The sequence below is a fragment of the Salmo trutta genome, chromosome 9 (assembly GCF_901001165.1).
Source record: "Salmo trutta chromosome 9, fSalTru1.1, whole genome shotgun sequence".
Classification (NCBI taxonomy): Eukaryota; Metazoa; Chordata; class Actinopteri; order Salmoniformes; family Salmonidae; genus Salmo; species Salmo trutta.
Window position 1 is genome coordinate 45,616,613 of NC_042965.1, and position 17,463 is coordinate 45,634,075.

The following is a 17,463-nucleotide window of genomic DNA, read 5'->3' on the forward strand; positions in this document are numbered from 1 at the left end:
AACCCTTCCACTAACACACTACAACCCTTCCACTAACACACTACAACCCTTCCACTAACACACTACAACCCTTCCACTAACACACTAAACCCTTCCACTAACACACTACAACCCTTCCACACTAACACACTACAACCCTTCCACTAACACACTACAACCCTTCCACTAACACACAACAACCCTTCCACTAACACACTAAACCCTTCCACTAACACACTACAACCCTTCCACTAACACACTACAACCCTTCCACTAACACACTACAACCCTTCCACTAACACACTAAACCCTTCCACTAACACACTACAACCCTTCCACACTAACACACTAACACACTACAACCCTTCCACTAACACACTACAACCCTTCCACTAACACACTAAACCCTTCCACACTAACACACTACAACCCTTCCACACTAACACACTACAACCCTTCAACTAACACACTACAACCCTTCCACTAACACACTACAACCCTTCCACTAACACACTAAACCCTTCCACTAACACACTACAACCCTTCCACACTAACACACTAACACACTACAACCCTTCCACTAACACACAACAACCCTTCCACTAACACACTAAACCCTTCCACACTACAAGCTTTCAACACTAACACACTAAACCCTTCCACACTAACACACTAAACCCTTCCACTAACACACTACAACCCTTCCACTAACACACTAAACCCTTCCACTAACACACTACAACCCTTCCACTAACACACTAAACCCTTCCACTAACACACTACAACCCTTCCACTAACACACTAAACCCTTCCACTAACACACTACAACCCTTCCACTAACACACTACAACCCTTCCACTAACACACTACAACCCTTCCACTAACACACTAAACCCTTCCACTAACACACTACAACCCTTCCACTAACACACTACAACCCTTCCACACTAACACACTACAACCCTTCCACACTAACACACTACAACCCTTCCACTAACACACTAAACCCTTCCACTAACACACTACAACCCTTCCACTAACACACTAAACCCTTCCACTAACACACTAAACCCTTCCACTAACACACTACAACCCTTCCACTAACACACTAAACCCTTCCACTAACACACTAAACCCTTCCACTAACACACTACAACCCTTCCACTAACACACTACAACCCTTCCACTAACACACTACAACCCTTCCACTAACACACTACAACCCTTCCACTAACACACTACAACCCTTCCACACTAACACACTACAACCCTTCCACACTAACACACTACAACCCTTCCACTAACACACTACAACCCTTCCACTAACACACTAAACCCTTCCACTAACACACTACAACACCCTTCCACTAACACACTACAACCCTTCCACTAACACACTACAACCCTTCCACTAACACACTACAACCCTTCCACTAACACACTACAACCCTTCCACTAACACACTACAACCCTTCCACTAACACACTAAACCCTTCCACTAACACACTACAACCCTTCCACACTAACACACTACAACCCTTCCACTAACACACTACAACCCTTCCACTAACACACTACAACCCTTCCACACTAACACACTAAACCCTTCCACTAACACACTACAACCCTTCCACTAACACACTAAACCCTTCCACTAACACACTAAACCCTTCCACACTACAAGCTTTCAACACTAACACACTACAACCCTTCCACTAACACACTACAACCCTTCAACACTAACACACTACAACCCTTCCACACTAACACACTACAACCCTTCCACACTAACACACTAAACCCTTCCACTAACACACTACAACCCTTCCACTAACACACTACAACCCTTCCACTAACACACACTCTCCCAAGGAGCTCTGCAAACAGCGCTACAGAAGCAACATTGAAAGAACATACAGTACAATGCTCAAACAATACATTCTACAATGTTGAGACAATATAGATAGAAAAACGTATTGTACAATGTTGAGACAAGGTATTGTAAACTGTAATGCTATTTGAATGTTGATACAAGGTATTGTAAACTGTAATTGTATTTGAATGTTGATACAAGGTATTGTAAACTGTAATGGTATTTTGAATGTTGAGACAAGGTATTGTAAACTGTAATGGTATTTGAATGTTGATACAAGGTATTGTAAACTGTAATTGTATTTGAATGTTGATACAAGGTATTATAAACTGTAATTGTATTTGAATGTTGATACAAGGTATTGTAAACTCTAATGGTATTTTGAATGTTGAGACAAGGTATTATAAACTGTAATTGTATTTGAATGTTGATACAAGGTATTATAAACTGTAATGGTATTTTGAATGTTGAGACAAGGTATTATAAACTGTAATGGTATTTTGAATGTTGATACAAGGTATTGTAAACTGTAATGGTATTTTGAATGTTGAGACAAGGTATTATAAACTGTAATGGTATTTTGAATGTTGAGACAAGGTATTATAAACTGTAATTGTATTTGAATGTTGATACAAGGTATTGTAAACTGTAATGGTATTTTGAATGTTGAGACAAGGTATTGTAAACTGTAATGGTATTTTGAATGTTGAGACAAGGTATTGTAAACTGTAATGGTATTTTGAATGTTGAGACAAGGTATTATAAACTGTAATTGTATTTGAATGTTGAGACAAGGTATTATAAACTGTAATTGTATTTGAATGTTGAGACAAGGTATTGTAAACTGTAATTGTATTTGAATGTTGCATCACAGCACCAGCGTTTTGTTCCACATGTCCTGGTTCTGGAAGGATGTGGACTGCAGTGTGAGGGAATGGAAGAGGCTCGCCTCGTAGGGGCCGTTCCAGACTACTGTCCTGGTTCCTGGAAGGATGTGGACTGCAGTGTGAGGGAATGGAAGAGGCTCGCCTCGTAGGGGCCGTTCCAGACTACTGTCCTGGTTCCTGGAAGGATGTGGACTGCAGTGTGAGGGAATGGAAGAGGCTCGCCTCGTAGGGGCCGTTCCAGACTACTGTCCTGGTTCCTGGAAGGATGTGGACTGCAGTGTGAGGGAATGGAAGAGGCTCGCCTCGTAGGGGCCGTTCCAGACTACTGTCCTGGTTCTGGAAGGATGTGGACTGCAGTGTGAGGGAATGGAAGAGGCTCGCCTCGTAGGGGCCGTTCCAGACTACTGTCCTGGTTCCTGGAAGGATGTGGACTGCAGTGTGAGGGAATGGAAGAGGCTCGCCTCGTAGGGGCCGTTCCAGACTACTGTCCTGGTTCTGGAAGGATGTGGACTGCAGTGTGAGGGAATGGAAGAGGCTCGCCTCGTAGGGGCCGTTCCAGACTAATGTCCTGGTTCTGGAAGGATGTGGACTGCAGTGTGAGGGAATGGAAGAGGCTCGCCTCGTAGGGGCCGTTCCAGACTACTGTCCTGGTGGGGTGGTCTTTTCTAGCACTTTTACAGTCGCAAAAAGCTTCCGCTAGGTGATCCAGCCTACCTACGGAGGAGGAGGAGGAGGAGGCAACGTGCCTGATGAAGAGCTTCAGGTCCGTCTCCTACCCTATCTGACGGACGTTTCTACCTGCCCGTCTTTATCATCGATGCTCCCTCAGCTCAAGCTGCTGCTAGTTACTGCCTTTCTGAACTGCTTCAAAACATCTGAAGCACTGGAAAACCCTCAACAATGAACTGCCAGATCTCATCAACAATTTTTAGCTTTTTTTCCAAAGTGACTTTGAGATTATTGATTGGAATGAAAAGCTCTATATAAAATAAATATATTATTGACTGCTGAAACACATTTTGTATTTGTTGTTGTTGGTTATTATTACTCTTCTTCTGTAATGACCCATTCACATGCACATTTCCCCGGTGAAATGATAAGGCTCAGGAGGTCGCAACCTTGCATAACGGTAAAGGCCCAAAAAGACCACACCCTCTCATGCTGTGCCATTCAAACTGAACAGATGGTGGCGCTATAAAAAGCGATTGAAAATGAAAACTTTGAAAAGTCACACCCCTCATCCCTGTTTGACCTAGAGGCAAATAGGACCCCCTTCTCCTCACAAGGAACACATTTCCATGTAGGACCCATAAACTCTGGCATGATGGCTTTTCCTCCATTTAGAATTTAGTTAAAAACACTTAAAAACGCCAGTTCTCTGGCACCGAATGACCAGATCTGCATGAAACTTGATATGTGGCATCTATGGACCAAGTTCTCCCAGCGCAACTCTTTCTAGACTAGTACCTAAAAGAACATTGACCAATAAGCATTAATGTGGGCGTGGTCTGGCATATAAACGCATATTAAATAATCAGTCATGAATATTCGTATTGTAACAACACTTCGGTACACATGTTCCAAACACTGTGAAGACTCAACGTATACAAGCACAGTCACATGGACCACACAATGGTGCTATATAACAGGCACATGTTTATATCTCTTGATCTGTTTGACTCAAGAGGAATGAAATTTGGCACAAGCGCAGATGGAACCTATAAAGTATAATTCAGTTCGGACCCATAGTCACGCTGTTGGACAGGAAAAAAAAACATTAATGCAAGCTCATTTGGCTCATAGCGGCCATATTGTTTGAGCAAGAGCCCAAGAACATTTCACGACGTGCGTCCATAGATGCTATATACCAAATTGGGTCCTTCTGGAGAAGAAGACGTTTAAAGTAGTCAACATCATTAGAAATAGTCCAAAAATACATCAAAAGCATACTGCATGATCAGTTAGATTTTTAGTTCACAGCTTGAACCCCGACATTGCTGCTTGCAGCTATATTTATTATTATTATTATTATTATTATTATGTTGAAACAACGTATTGAAAACAAGGACCATGTATTGTACAACATTGAAACATATTGTACCAGGCTAAATGCTTAGTGTCCAGCCAGGGAATTAGTGTCCCAAGTCCTAACATGCTAATGAGTGTGCTTAGTGATTAGTGTCGGATTCTTCACATTTCTGCTTTTGTCCGCATTGATAATCTCTCCTTTTTTTCATTTTCCTTCCCTGCTCTGCAGCTGTATATTGACATATCAGGTGTTCTGTTAGAACATGGAGCTTCAATGCTGTTACAAATATGAGTTATTCTCTTTTACTTTGTTCCTCTATGTTGAGCCGGCGTCGAGACAACGTCTAAAAATAGAACTTTTAAATCATTTGAAATATGAAGGGCATTTTTTTTCTCTCTCTCTCTCTTCAGAATCACAAGAAAGAGCTCGAGAAATACATTCGTTTCAGACAAAAAAGGGCTGTTGTGTTGAGTGCACATGTGTGTGTGTGTGTGTGTGTGTGTGTGTCAGTGGGGGCTGCTGAGGGGAGGACGGCTCATAATAACGTCTGGAAACGGAGTAAATGGAACGGCATCAAACACCTGGAAACCATGTGTTTGATTTAAATGATACAATTATTCTGTTACAGCCATTACCACAAGCCCATCCTCCCCAATTAAAGTGCCACCAACCTCCTGTGTGTGTGTGTTTGTGTGTGTGTGTGTGTGTGTGTGTGTGTGTGTGTGTGTGTGTGTGTGTGTGTGTGTGTGTGTGTGTGTGTGTGTGTGTACTCACCCTGCTAGCGACGACCAGTTGTACCAGTCCAGCGGTAGAGCGTAGGATGTCTACAGCCTCCGAATGAGACAGGCCAACCAGAGACTGACCGTTGATCATCAGGAGCTCATCACCGGCTTTCAGACGTCTGTCCCTAACACACACACACACACACACACACACACACACACACACACACACACACACACACACACACACACACACACACACATTTAATACTTTATGGAAACCACAAATTATGTTTAATACTGATTTTTCTACCCTTTCCCACCTGGACAAAAGGAACACCTATGTGAGAATGCTATTCATTGAATACAGCTCAGCGTTCAACAGCATAGTACCCTCCAAACTCATCACTAAGCTAAGGACCCTGGGACTAAACACCTCCCTCTGCAACTGGATACTGGACTTCCTGATGGGCCGCCCCCCAGGTGGTAAGGGTAGGTAACAATACATCCGCCACGCTGACCCTCAACACGGGGGCCCCTCAGGGATCCATGCTTATCCCCCTGCTGTACTCCCTGTTCACCCACGACTGTGTGGCCACACATGACTCAAACACCATCATTATGTTTGCTGACAACACAACAGTGGTAGGCCTGATCACCGACAGGAGATTGCCTACAGGGAGGAGGTCAGAGACCTGGCAGTCTGGTGTCAGGACAACAACCTCTCCCTCAACGTGATCAAGACAAAGGAGATGATTGTGGACTACAGGAAAAAGAGGACCGAACACGCCCCATTCTCATCGACAGGGCTGTAGTGGAGCAGGTCAAGAGCTTGAAGTTCCTCAGTGTCCACATCATTAAGGAAATAACATGGTCCACACACACCAACACAGTCGTGAAGAAGGCACAACAACACCTGCTTCCCATCAGGTGGATGAAAAGATTTGTCATCAGCCCTCAGATCCTCAAAAAGTTACACAGCTGCACCATTGAGAGCATCTTGACTGGATGCATCACCGCCTGGTATGGCAACTGCATGGCATCCGACAGAGGGTAGTGCGTACAGCCCAACACATCACTGGGGCCGAGCTCGCTGCCATCCAGGACCTCTATACCAGGCGTTGTCAGAGGAAGGTCCTAAAAATTGTCAAAGACTCCAGCCACCCAAGGGTGACTTGGAAGTCGTAGACTGTTCTCTCTGCTGCCGCACGGCAAGCGGTACCAATGCACCAAGTCTGGAACCAACAGGAGTGACATTGTAGGGTGTGCATAGAAACAGTGCAAAAACAAGATAAAAAATGGTCTGTTAGCTATTAAGCAGTCAGTCTGTTAGCCATTCTGTTAGCTATTTAGCAGTCTGTCTGTTAGCCATTCTGTTAGCTATTTAGCAGTCAGTCTGTTAGCCATTCTGTTAGCTAATTAGCAGTCTGTCTGTTAGCCATTATGTTAGCTAATTAGCAGTCAGTCTGTTAGTCATTCTGTTAGCTAATTAGCAGTCTGTCTGTTAGCCATTCTGTTAGCAGTCAGTCTGTTAGCCATTCTGTTAGCTATTTAGCAGTCAGTCTGTTAGCCATTCTGTTAGCTATTTAGCACTTATGGCTTGGGGATAGAAGCTGTTCAGGAGCCTGTTAATGTCAGACTTGTTGCTCAGGTACGACTTTCCGTGCGGAAGCAGACAGAACAGCCTGTTCCCTGTAAATGGAACGACAGACTAGCCAGTGAAACACAGCCATTATGGATACTGAAGATATGAGTCATGTCTGCTGTGTGTGGCTGTGTGTGTGTGTGTGTGTGTGTGTGTGTGTGTGTGTGTGTGTGTGTGTGTGTGTGTGTGTGTGTGTGTGTGTGTGTTGGAAAGATATTAAGCAGAACGGACGCTGAGGAGAACAAAGAAAGAGCTGGCCTCTGTTACTAAGATCAGATAGAGACAGCACACACACACACACACACACACACACACACACACACACACACACACACACACACACACACACACACACACACACACACACACACACACACACTGACACACACTCGCATACGCACACACGTACTCACACACGCACACCCAAACACATATACACACAAATACACATGGGGTTGTGAGCTCACAGAAAATATATTTCCAGCAATCATTTACCCCACGTTGTGTTTTTCTAAGTAAGCCCCAGGGCAAGCCCCAGAGTAAGCCCCAGAGCAAGCCCCAGAGCAAGCCCCAGAGTAAGCCCCAGAGCAAGCCCCAGGGCAAGCCCCAGAGCAAGCCCCAGGGCAAGCCCCAGAGCAAGCCCCAGAGTAAGCCCCAGAGCAAGCCCCAGAGCAAGCCCCAGAGCAAGCCCCAGAGCAAGCCCCAGAGCAAGCCCGGGTGGACTCCTCTCTTAATGAGCTTGAACAGAACCCAGGGGTTCTGTTGAGAAGGTTTTTGGGGAAATCAGCGCTGTTGGTCAAAGTCAGATGTTGGCAGGGGACTGTCTGATTCATACTATAGAAACGCCAAAGGGGACCAGGATGGTAGAGTAGTAGTAGTAGTAGTAGTAGTAATATCATGTCTATACTACAGGGCAGACCCAAATATGTGCTGATGGGAACAAGGGGTCGAATGTGACAACTCTGTAGTCTCCTACCTGATGGGAACAAGGGGTCGACTGTATCAACCAATTGTCTGAGTAGGATGAGTAGCTGATTTAGGATCTGGTCCACTACTGTCAATGAAAGCTCATTAAATGTAATAATAATGGCGAAACTGATCCTAAATCAGCACTCCTACTCAAAATCAAGTCATATTTTATTTACGTCATTTAGCAAACGCTCTTATCCAGAGCGACTTACAAATTGGTGCATTCACCTTATGATATCCAAATTAATTCTGTGACACCCATGACAATACACATGCATGTGACTCACAATTTTGACACTCAACATATAACTGATGGCCAGTATTGGGATCGAACCCACCACCTTGGTATTATCACCACCACGCTCTAACCAACTGAGCTAACCTGGCCGCTAGCTTGATTTGTCACACGCGCTCCGAATACAACAGGTGTAGACCTTACCGTGAAATGCTTACTTACAAGCCCCTTAAACAACAAAACAGTTCAAGAAATAAAGTTTAGAAAATATTTACTCAATAAACAAGTGTAAAAAATGTAATAAAAAATAACACAATAACAATGACGAGGCTATATACAGGGGGTACCGGTACAGAGTCAATGTGGAGGCTATATACAGGGGGTACCGGTAGCGAGTCAATGTGGAGGCTATATACAGGGGGTACCGGTACAGAGTCAATGTGGAGGCTATATACAGGGGGTACCGGTAGCGAGTCAATGTGGAGGCTATATACAGGGGGTACCGGTACCGAGTCAATGTGGAGGCTATATACAGGGGGTACCGGTACCGAGTCAGTGTGTGCGGGGGTATATACAGGGGGTACCGGTACCGAGTCAGTGTGTGCGGGGGTATATACAGGGGGTACCGGTACCGAGTCAGTGTGTGTGGGGGTATATACAGGGGGTACCGGTACCGAGTCAGTGTGTGTGGGGGTATATACAGGGGGTACCGGTACAGAGTCAGTGTGTGTGGGGGTATATACAGGGGGTACCGGTACCGAGTCAGTGTGTGCGGGGGTACAGGTTAGTCGAGGTCATTTGTATATGTAGGTAGGGGTAAAGTGACTATGCATAGATAATAAACAGCGAGTAGCAGCAGTATAAAAACAAAGGGAGGGGGTGGGTGTCCCTGTAAATAGTATGGGTGGCCATTTGATTAATTGTTCATCAGTCTTATGGATTTGGGGTAGAAGCTGTTAAGGAGCCTTTTGGACCAAGACTTGGTGCTCTGGTACCGCTTGCCATGCTGTAGCAGAGAGAGAACAGTGAACTATGACTTGGGTGGCTGAAGTCTGACAATTTTTAGGGCCTTTCTCTGACACCGCCTGGTATACAGGTCCTGGATGGCAGGGCCTCCTCTACCCTCTGTAGCGCCTTATGGTCAGATGCCAAGCAGTTTCCATACCAGGCGGTGATGCAGCCAGTCAAGATACACTTAATGGTGCAGCTGTAGAACCTTTTGAGGATCTGAGGACCCACGCCAAATCTTTTCAGTCTCCTGAGGGGAAAAAGGTTTTGTCGTGCCCTCTTCATGACTGTCTTTGCTGTGCTTGGACCATGTTAGTTTGTTGGTGATGTGGACGCCAAGGAACTTGAAGCTCTCAACCTGCTCCACTACAGCCCCGTCGATGAGAATGGGGGCGTGCTCTGTCCTCCTTTTCCTGTAGTCCACAATCATCTCCTTTGTCTTGTTCACGTTGAGGGAGAGGTTGTTGTCCTGGCACCACACGGCCTGACCTCTGACCTCATCCCTATAGGCTGTCTCATCGTTGTCGGTGATCAAGCCTACCACTGTTGTTCACTAATGTAAACACTGTTACTCTCTGTTATAATCTATGCATAGTCAGTTTAATAACTCTACCGACATGTACATATTACCTCATTTACCTCGACACCGGTGCCCCCCGCACATTGACTCTGTACAGTTTTTGGGGGTATTTTCTTAAAACTGCATTGTTGGTTAAAGGGCTTGTAAGTAAGCATTTCACTGTAAGGTCTACACCTGCTGTATTCAGCATTTCACTGTAAGGTCTAGACCTGCTGTATTCAGCATTTCACTGTAAGGTCTAGACCTGCTGTATTCAGCATTTCACTGTAAGGTCTACACCTGCTGTATTCAGCATTTCACTGTAAGGTCTACACCTGCTGTATTCAGCATTTCACTGTAAGGTCTAGACCTGCTGTATTCAGCATTTCACTGTAAGGTCTACACCTGCTGTATTCAGCATTTCACTGTAAGGTCTACACCTGCTGTATTCAGCATTTCACTGTAAGGTCTAGACCTGCTGTATTCAGCATTTCACTGTAAGGTCTACACCTGCTGTATTCAGCATTTCACTGTAAGGTCTACACCTGCTGTATTGAGCATTTCACTGTAAGGTCTACACCTGCTGTATTGAGCATTTCACTGTAAGGTCTACACCTGCTGTATTGAGCATTTCACTGTAAGGTCTAGACCTGCTGTATTCAGCATTTCACTGTAAGGTCTAGACCTGCTGTATTCAGCATTTCACTGTAAGGTCTAGACCTGCTGTATTCAGCATTTCACTGTAAGGTCTACTACACCTGCTGTATTCAGCATTTCACTGTAAGGTCTAGACCTGCTGTATTTGGCGCATGTGACATTGAAATAAATACAAAATGACTATAGTAAGTGCTTATTAAGTGCCAAATAAAGTACCAGGGTTGACGATTTCACCGTCAATTAGCCATGAATCCCCTCATGACCGGGGAATGGAAACTTGTTGTGTGAATTTTTTTTTTTTTTTTTTTTTAATGAAATTGCTAAAATCTTTTCTAGCCTGTGTATCTATTGAAAACAGGGTTGATCTGCTACAAACCACCAGAACATGACCCGAAACAGTAGAACCAGCTCACCTGTTTCTACACTAGGATTTGACTGTTAGATATTCAATGTCTCTTTTGAAAAACAATATGAACCATATTAAAACATGAGTTCAGTTCACGTAACATGGTTGACCTTTAAAAATGAGGGACAGAAGTAAATGAATCACTAATCACATGAAGTAAATAATGATAATAACTAGAGTTTACAATGACGGTGAAACTTGGGAGACATTTTTGGGTTAAGTGAGATGAAATCTCCCTAGAAGTGACACAGGGCTGACAGAGGGACATGTCAACAACAAAAAAAACTGAATTTTGGCACATTAGCGAGTCTTTATTCATATTAAAAATGAATTATTGTATTCTCCATGTCGTCTATATTAAAGGGCACTTCATCTAATATAACAGGCTTTTCAAATTCTATATTGGTGCATAATTTCTACTTAAAATATCAAAGGGATGCAAAAAAGGCACTCTTTTTGTGGAACGCCCCATTTACTGATAAACAACCTCTTGAAACACTTCATGGCCGTATTGTAGATCGCAGCTCACCACTAATACACAGTAATTCTCCCCTTTTCAACAATCAGACATGAGAGTATTAGAAGCTGAGTCCCTAAAGTGGACGTGGTCACAAGACGTTTTACATGATTTCCTATTGGCCAAGGCTCAGACAGGAGTGTGTCTTTTAAAGATAAATTAGGCTGGTTGAGAGAGACACCATGTGATTGGTTGAGAGGACTCAGACAGCATGTGATTGGTTGAGAGGACTCAGACACCATGTGACTGGTTGAGAGGACTCAGACACCATGTGACTGGTTGAGAGAGACACCATGTGATTGATTGAGAGAGACACCATGTGACTGGTTGAGAGGACTCAGACACCATGTGACTGGTTGAGAGAGACACCATGTGATTGGTTGAGAGAGACACCATGTGGCTGGTTGAGAGGACTCAGACAGCATGTGACTGGTTGAGAGGACTCAGACACCATGTGATTGGTTGAGAGGACTCAGACACCATGTGACTGGTTGAGAGGACTCAGACACCATGTGATTGGTTGAGAGGACTCAGACACCATGTGGCTGGTTGAGAGAGACACCATGTGACTGGTTGAGAGGACTCAGACAGCATGTGACTGGTTGAGAGGACTCAGACACCATGTGATTGGTTGAGAGGACTCAGACACCATGTGACTGGTTGAGAGAGACACCATGTGACTGGTTGAGAGAGACACCATGTGATTGGTTGAGAGGACTCAGACACCATCACTCTGCATACCTATAAGAATACATAAACAATCTCTCAAACTGCAAAAGTGTTGTCTTATCTCCAGGTATGCACCTGTGTGGGCATACAGTATCAAATGTGTACGGTGTGTGTGTGTGTGTGTGTGTGTGTGTGTGTACAGTGGTGTGTGTGTGTGTGTACAGTGGTGTGTGTGTGTGTGTGTGTGTACAGTGGTGTGTGTGTGTGTGTGTGTGTGTGTGTGTGTACAGCGGTGTGTGTGTGTGTGATTTACCTCTGTGTGGCGCCGCCCTCCTCCACGTGCGCTATGATGATGCCGTGCGGGGAGCGCTTGGACCCTCGTCCTCCCGTAATCTGGATCCCCAGCCCCTCCTGACCTTTCACCATGTGCATCTTCCAGATACGACTCCCCTCTCTGGGCTGGAGGACACAGACAAGACACAGAGTTAGGGTCATGGTTGATAGGACTCCCCTCTCTGGGCTGGAGGACACAGAGTTAGGGTCATGGTTGATAGGACTCCCCTCTCTGGGCTGGAGGACACAGAGTTAGGGTCATGTTTGATAGGACTCCCCTCTCTGGGCTGGAGGACACAGAGTTAGGGTCATGGTTGATAGGACTCCCCTCTCTGGGCTGGAGGACACAGAGTTAGGGTCATGGTTGATAGGACTCCCCTCTCTGGGCTGGAGGACACAGAGTTAGGGTCATGGTTGCAGTGTTGAAGGCAGTGACACACTCACTAATACTCTATATCACAAGAACAAGCTCCATGTAAGTGGTTTAGATAGGGGTTGAGACAAGGGGTTTAGACAGGGGTTCAGACAGGGGGTTTAGACAGGGGTTTAGACAGGGGTTTAGACAGGGGGTTGAGACAGGGGTTTAGACAGGGGTTTAGATAGGGGTTGAGACAGGGGTTTAGACAGGGGGTTTAGACAGGGGTTGAGACAGGGGTTTAGACAGGGGTTCCGACAGGGGTTGAGACAGGGGATTTAGACAGGGGATTTAGACAGGGGTTGAGACAGGGGTTTAGACAAAGGGTTTAGACAGGGGTTGAGACAGGGGTTTAGACAGGGGTTTAGACAGGGGTTCAGACAGGGGTTCAGACAGGGGTTTAGACAGGGGTTTAGACAGGGGTTCAGACAGGGGTTTAGACAGGGGTTTAGACAGGGGTTTAGACAGGGGTTCAGACAGGGGTTTAGACAGTAGTTAGTGGTGTACCAGTAGTTCTACACCTCAATACTGCAGGTGCTGCTGGAGACTTGGGGAGTGTTAGATCCATGACAGATGAAGGTTCCTAGACTATATCATGACTGAGTTTTTCAGACATTCAGATCTATTATTACTGAATATGTATGTACCCAAACTATTTCAGTCTATATTGATGTTGCAGGACTATGCAGGTGACAATTTACAGGAACCAACTGTCCTCTGAAATAATGAAATGTTATCTAACTATCTTTAAAAAGTTTTTTTCTGACAATTAATATTATGTTTTTCAAACATAAAAAAAAAACACTTTTAAAAACCCTCATAGTTCAACAAATTAATTGTTTTTGACAGTTCAACTCAAAACACGCATTAGAAAACAGTCCATTGAGGTGTTTTATATAAAGTCAAGACTATTCCAACGGTCAGGCTTTAGGAAGACGCTAGAAAGAGAAAGATAGGTGTTCCATCCTCCTGAGAGGTGTGGAGTTTGATCAACACTGCCTCTCTCTCCTCCTCTTTCCTCTCTCCTCCTCATCCTCCTCTCTCCTCCTCATCCTCCTCTCTCCTCCTCATCCTCCTCTCTCTCCTCATCCTCCTCTCTCTCCTCCTCATCCTCCTCTCTCTCCTCCTCATCCTCCTCTCCTCATCCTCCTCTCTCTCCTCCTCATCCTCCTCTCTCTCCTCATCCTCCTCTCTCTCCTCATCCTCCTCTCTCTCCTCATCCTCCTCTCTCTCCTCCTCATCCTCCTCTCCTCATCCTCCTCTCTCTCCTGCTCATCCTCCTCTCTCTCTCCTCCTCATCCTCTTCTCCTCCTCATCATCCTCTCCTCATCCTCCTCTCTCTCCTCCTCATCATCCTCTCCTCATCCTCCTCTCTCTCCTCCTCATCCTCCTCTCCTCATCCTCCTCTCTCTCCTCCTCATCCTCCTCTCTCTCCTCCTCATCCTCCTCTCCTCATCCTCCTCTCTCTCCTCATCCTCCTCATCCTCCTCTCTCTCCTCTCCTCCTCATCCTCCTCTCTCTCCTCCTCATCCTCCTCTCTCTCCTCTCCTCATCCTCCTCTCTCCTCCTCTCTCTCCTCTCCTCCTCATCCTCTCTCCTCCTCTCTCTCCTCTCCTCCTCATCCTCCTCTCTCTCCTCTCCTCATCCTCCTCTCTCTCCTCTCCTCATCCTCCTCTCTCCTCCTCTCTCTCCTCTCCTCCTCATCCTCCTCTCTCTCCTCTCCTCCTCATCCTCCTCTCTCTCCTCCTCATCCTCCTCTCTCTCCTCTCCTCATCCTCCTCTCTCCTCCTCCTCCTCTCCTCATCCTCCTCTCTCTCCTCCTCATCCTCCTCTCTCTCCTCCTCATCCTCCTCTCCTCATCCTCCTCTCTCTCCTCCTCATCCTCCTCTCTCTCCTCCTCATCCTCATCTCCTCATCCCCTCTCTCTCCTCTCCTCCTCATCCTCCTCATCCTCCTCTCTCTCCTCTCCTCCTCATCCTCCTCATCCTCCTCTCTCTCCTCTCCTCCTCATCCTCCTCATCCTCCTCTCTCTCCTCATCATCTCTCCTCTCTCTCCTCTCCTCCTCATCGCTCTCCTCCTTCTCCCCCTCTTCTTCCTCTCTCCTTATCCATTCATTATCCAAGATGAGCAGTCACGACTACCGATGTTATCTGCCCGAGGGAGTTATCCAACTGGCCCCTCCGTCGCGATGTAACCTGAACGCCCATCTGCGGCCAGCTAATCGTTAGCTGTCTTATCGGCTGCTATCTGAATAGGTCTATCGGCCAATTTTCTTGGGCCACTATAACTATAACTATTTTGCCAATTGGATTGGTCCCCTCTACCACACGGAACCCCACTAATCTACCGATGGAAACGCACGAGGTGGCTAAAAACAGACCTCCGTCTTCTGCTAGCTTGCTACCCATGGCCCGGCTAGCTGTCTGAATCGCCGTGACCCCAACCAACCACACTACTCACTGAACCCTTATGATCACTCGGCTAAACATGCCTCTCCTTAATGTCAATATGCCTTGTCCATTGCTGTTCTGGTTAGTGTTTATTGGCTTATTTCACTGTAGAGCCTCTAGCCCTGCTCATTATACATTATCCATCCTCTCAGTTCCACCACCCACACATGCGATGACATCACCTGGTTTCAATGATGTTTCTAGAGACAATATCTCTCTCATCATCACTCAATGCCTAGGTTTACCTCCACTGTATTCACATCCTACCATACCTTTAACTGTACATTATACCTTGAAGCTATTTTATCACCCCCAGAAACCTGCTCCTTTTACTCTCTGTTCCGGACATCCTAGACGACCAATTCTCATAGCTTAGCCGTACCCTTATCCTACTCCTCCTCTGTTCCTCTGGTGATGTAGAGGTGAATCCAGGCCCTGTAGTGCCTGGCTCCACTCCTACTCCCCAGGCGCTCTCTTTTGATGACTTCTGTAACCGTAATAGCCTTGGTTTCATGCATGTTAACATTAGAAGCCTCCTCCCTAAGTTTGTTTTATTCACTGCTTTAGCACACTCTGCCAACCCGGATGTCTTAGCCGTGTCTGAATCCTGGCTTAGGAAGACCACCAAAAACGCTGAAATCTCCATCCCTAACTACAACATTTTCAGACAAGATAGAACGGCCAAAGGGGGCGGTGTTGCAATCTACTGCAGAGATAGCCTGCAGAGTTCTGTCCTACTATCCAGGTCTGTATCCAAACAATTTGAACTTCTTCTTTTAAAAATCCACCTCTCTAAAAACAAGTCTCTCACCGTTACCGCCTGCTATAGACCACCCTCTGCCCCCAGCTGTGCTCTGGACACCATATGTGAACTGATTGCCCCCCATCTATCTTCAGAGCTTGTGCTGCTAGGTGACCTAAACTGGGACATGCTTAACACCCCAGCCATCCGACAATCTAAGCTTGATGCCCTCAATCACACACAAATTATCAATGAACCTACCAGGTACCACCCCAAAGCCGTAAACACGGGCACCCTCATAGATATCATCCTAACCAACTTGCCCTCTAAATACACCTCTGCTGTTTTCAACCAAGATCTCAGCGATCACTGCCTCATTGCCTGCATCCGTAATGGGTCAGCGGTCAAACGACCTCCACTCATCACTGTCAAACGCTCCCTGAAACACTTCAGCGAGCAGGCCTTTCTAATCGACCTGGACCGGGTATCCTGGAAGGATATTGACCTCATCCCTTCAGTAGAGGATGCCTGGTTATTTTTTTTAAATGCCTTCCTCACCATCTTAAATAAGCATGCCCCATTCAAGAAATTTAGAACCAGGAACAGATATAGCCCTTGGTTCTCTCCAGACCTGACTGCCCTTAACCAACACAAAAACATCCTGTGGCGTTCTGCATTAACATCGAACAGCCCCCGTGATATGCAACTTTTCAGGGAAGTTAGAAAGCAATATACACAGGGAGTTAGAAAAGCCAAGGCTAGCTTTTTCAAGCAGAAATTCGCTTCCTGCAACACTATCGCCAGTTTTGTAAAGTCCTTGGAGAATAAGAGCACCTCCTCCCAGCTGCCCACTGAACTGAGGATAGGAAACTCTGTCACCTCTGATAAATCCACTATAATTGATCATTTCAATAAGCATTTTGCTATGGCTGGCCATGCTTTCCACCTGGCTACCCCAACCCCGGTCAACAGCACTGCACCCCCCACAGCAACTCACCAAAGCCTTCCCCATTTCTCCTTCTCCCAAATCCAGTCAGATGATGTTCTGAAAGAGCTGCAAAATCTGGACCCCTACAAATCACCCGGGCTAGACAATCTGGACCCTTTCTTTCTAAAATGATCTGCCGAAATTGTTGCAACCCCTATTACTAGCCTGTTCAACCTCTATCGTGTCGTCTGAGATTCCCAAAGATTGGAAAGCAGCTGCGGTCATCCCCCTCTTCAAAGGGGGGGACACTCTTGACCCAAACTGCTACAGACCTATATCTATCCTACCGTGCCTCTCTAAAGTCTTCGAAAGCCAAGTCAACAAACAGATTACCGGCCATTTCGAATCCCACCGCACCTTCTCCGCTATGAAATCTGGT

The 17,463-nt window shown here is 45.8% G+C and overlaps 1 protein-coding gene across 1 annotated transcript in view; it reads right to left on the minus strand.

Annotated features, from left to right (window-relative positions):
- The window catches only part of LOC115199683 (PDZ domain-containing protein 2), a 234,912-nt gene that overhangs the window by 96,365 nt on the left and 121,084 nt on the right, over positions 1-17,463 (minus strand). The window contains exons 5-6 of the mRNA XM_029761990.1: positions 12,469-12,614; positions 5,543-5,675 (exon numbers count right to left, since the gene is read on the minus strand). Coding sequence (XP_029617850.1) covers positions 5,543-5,675; positions 12,469-12,614 — 279 coding nt within the window. The remainder of the gene's footprint in view (positions 1-5,542; positions 5,676-12,468; positions 12,615-17,463) is intronic.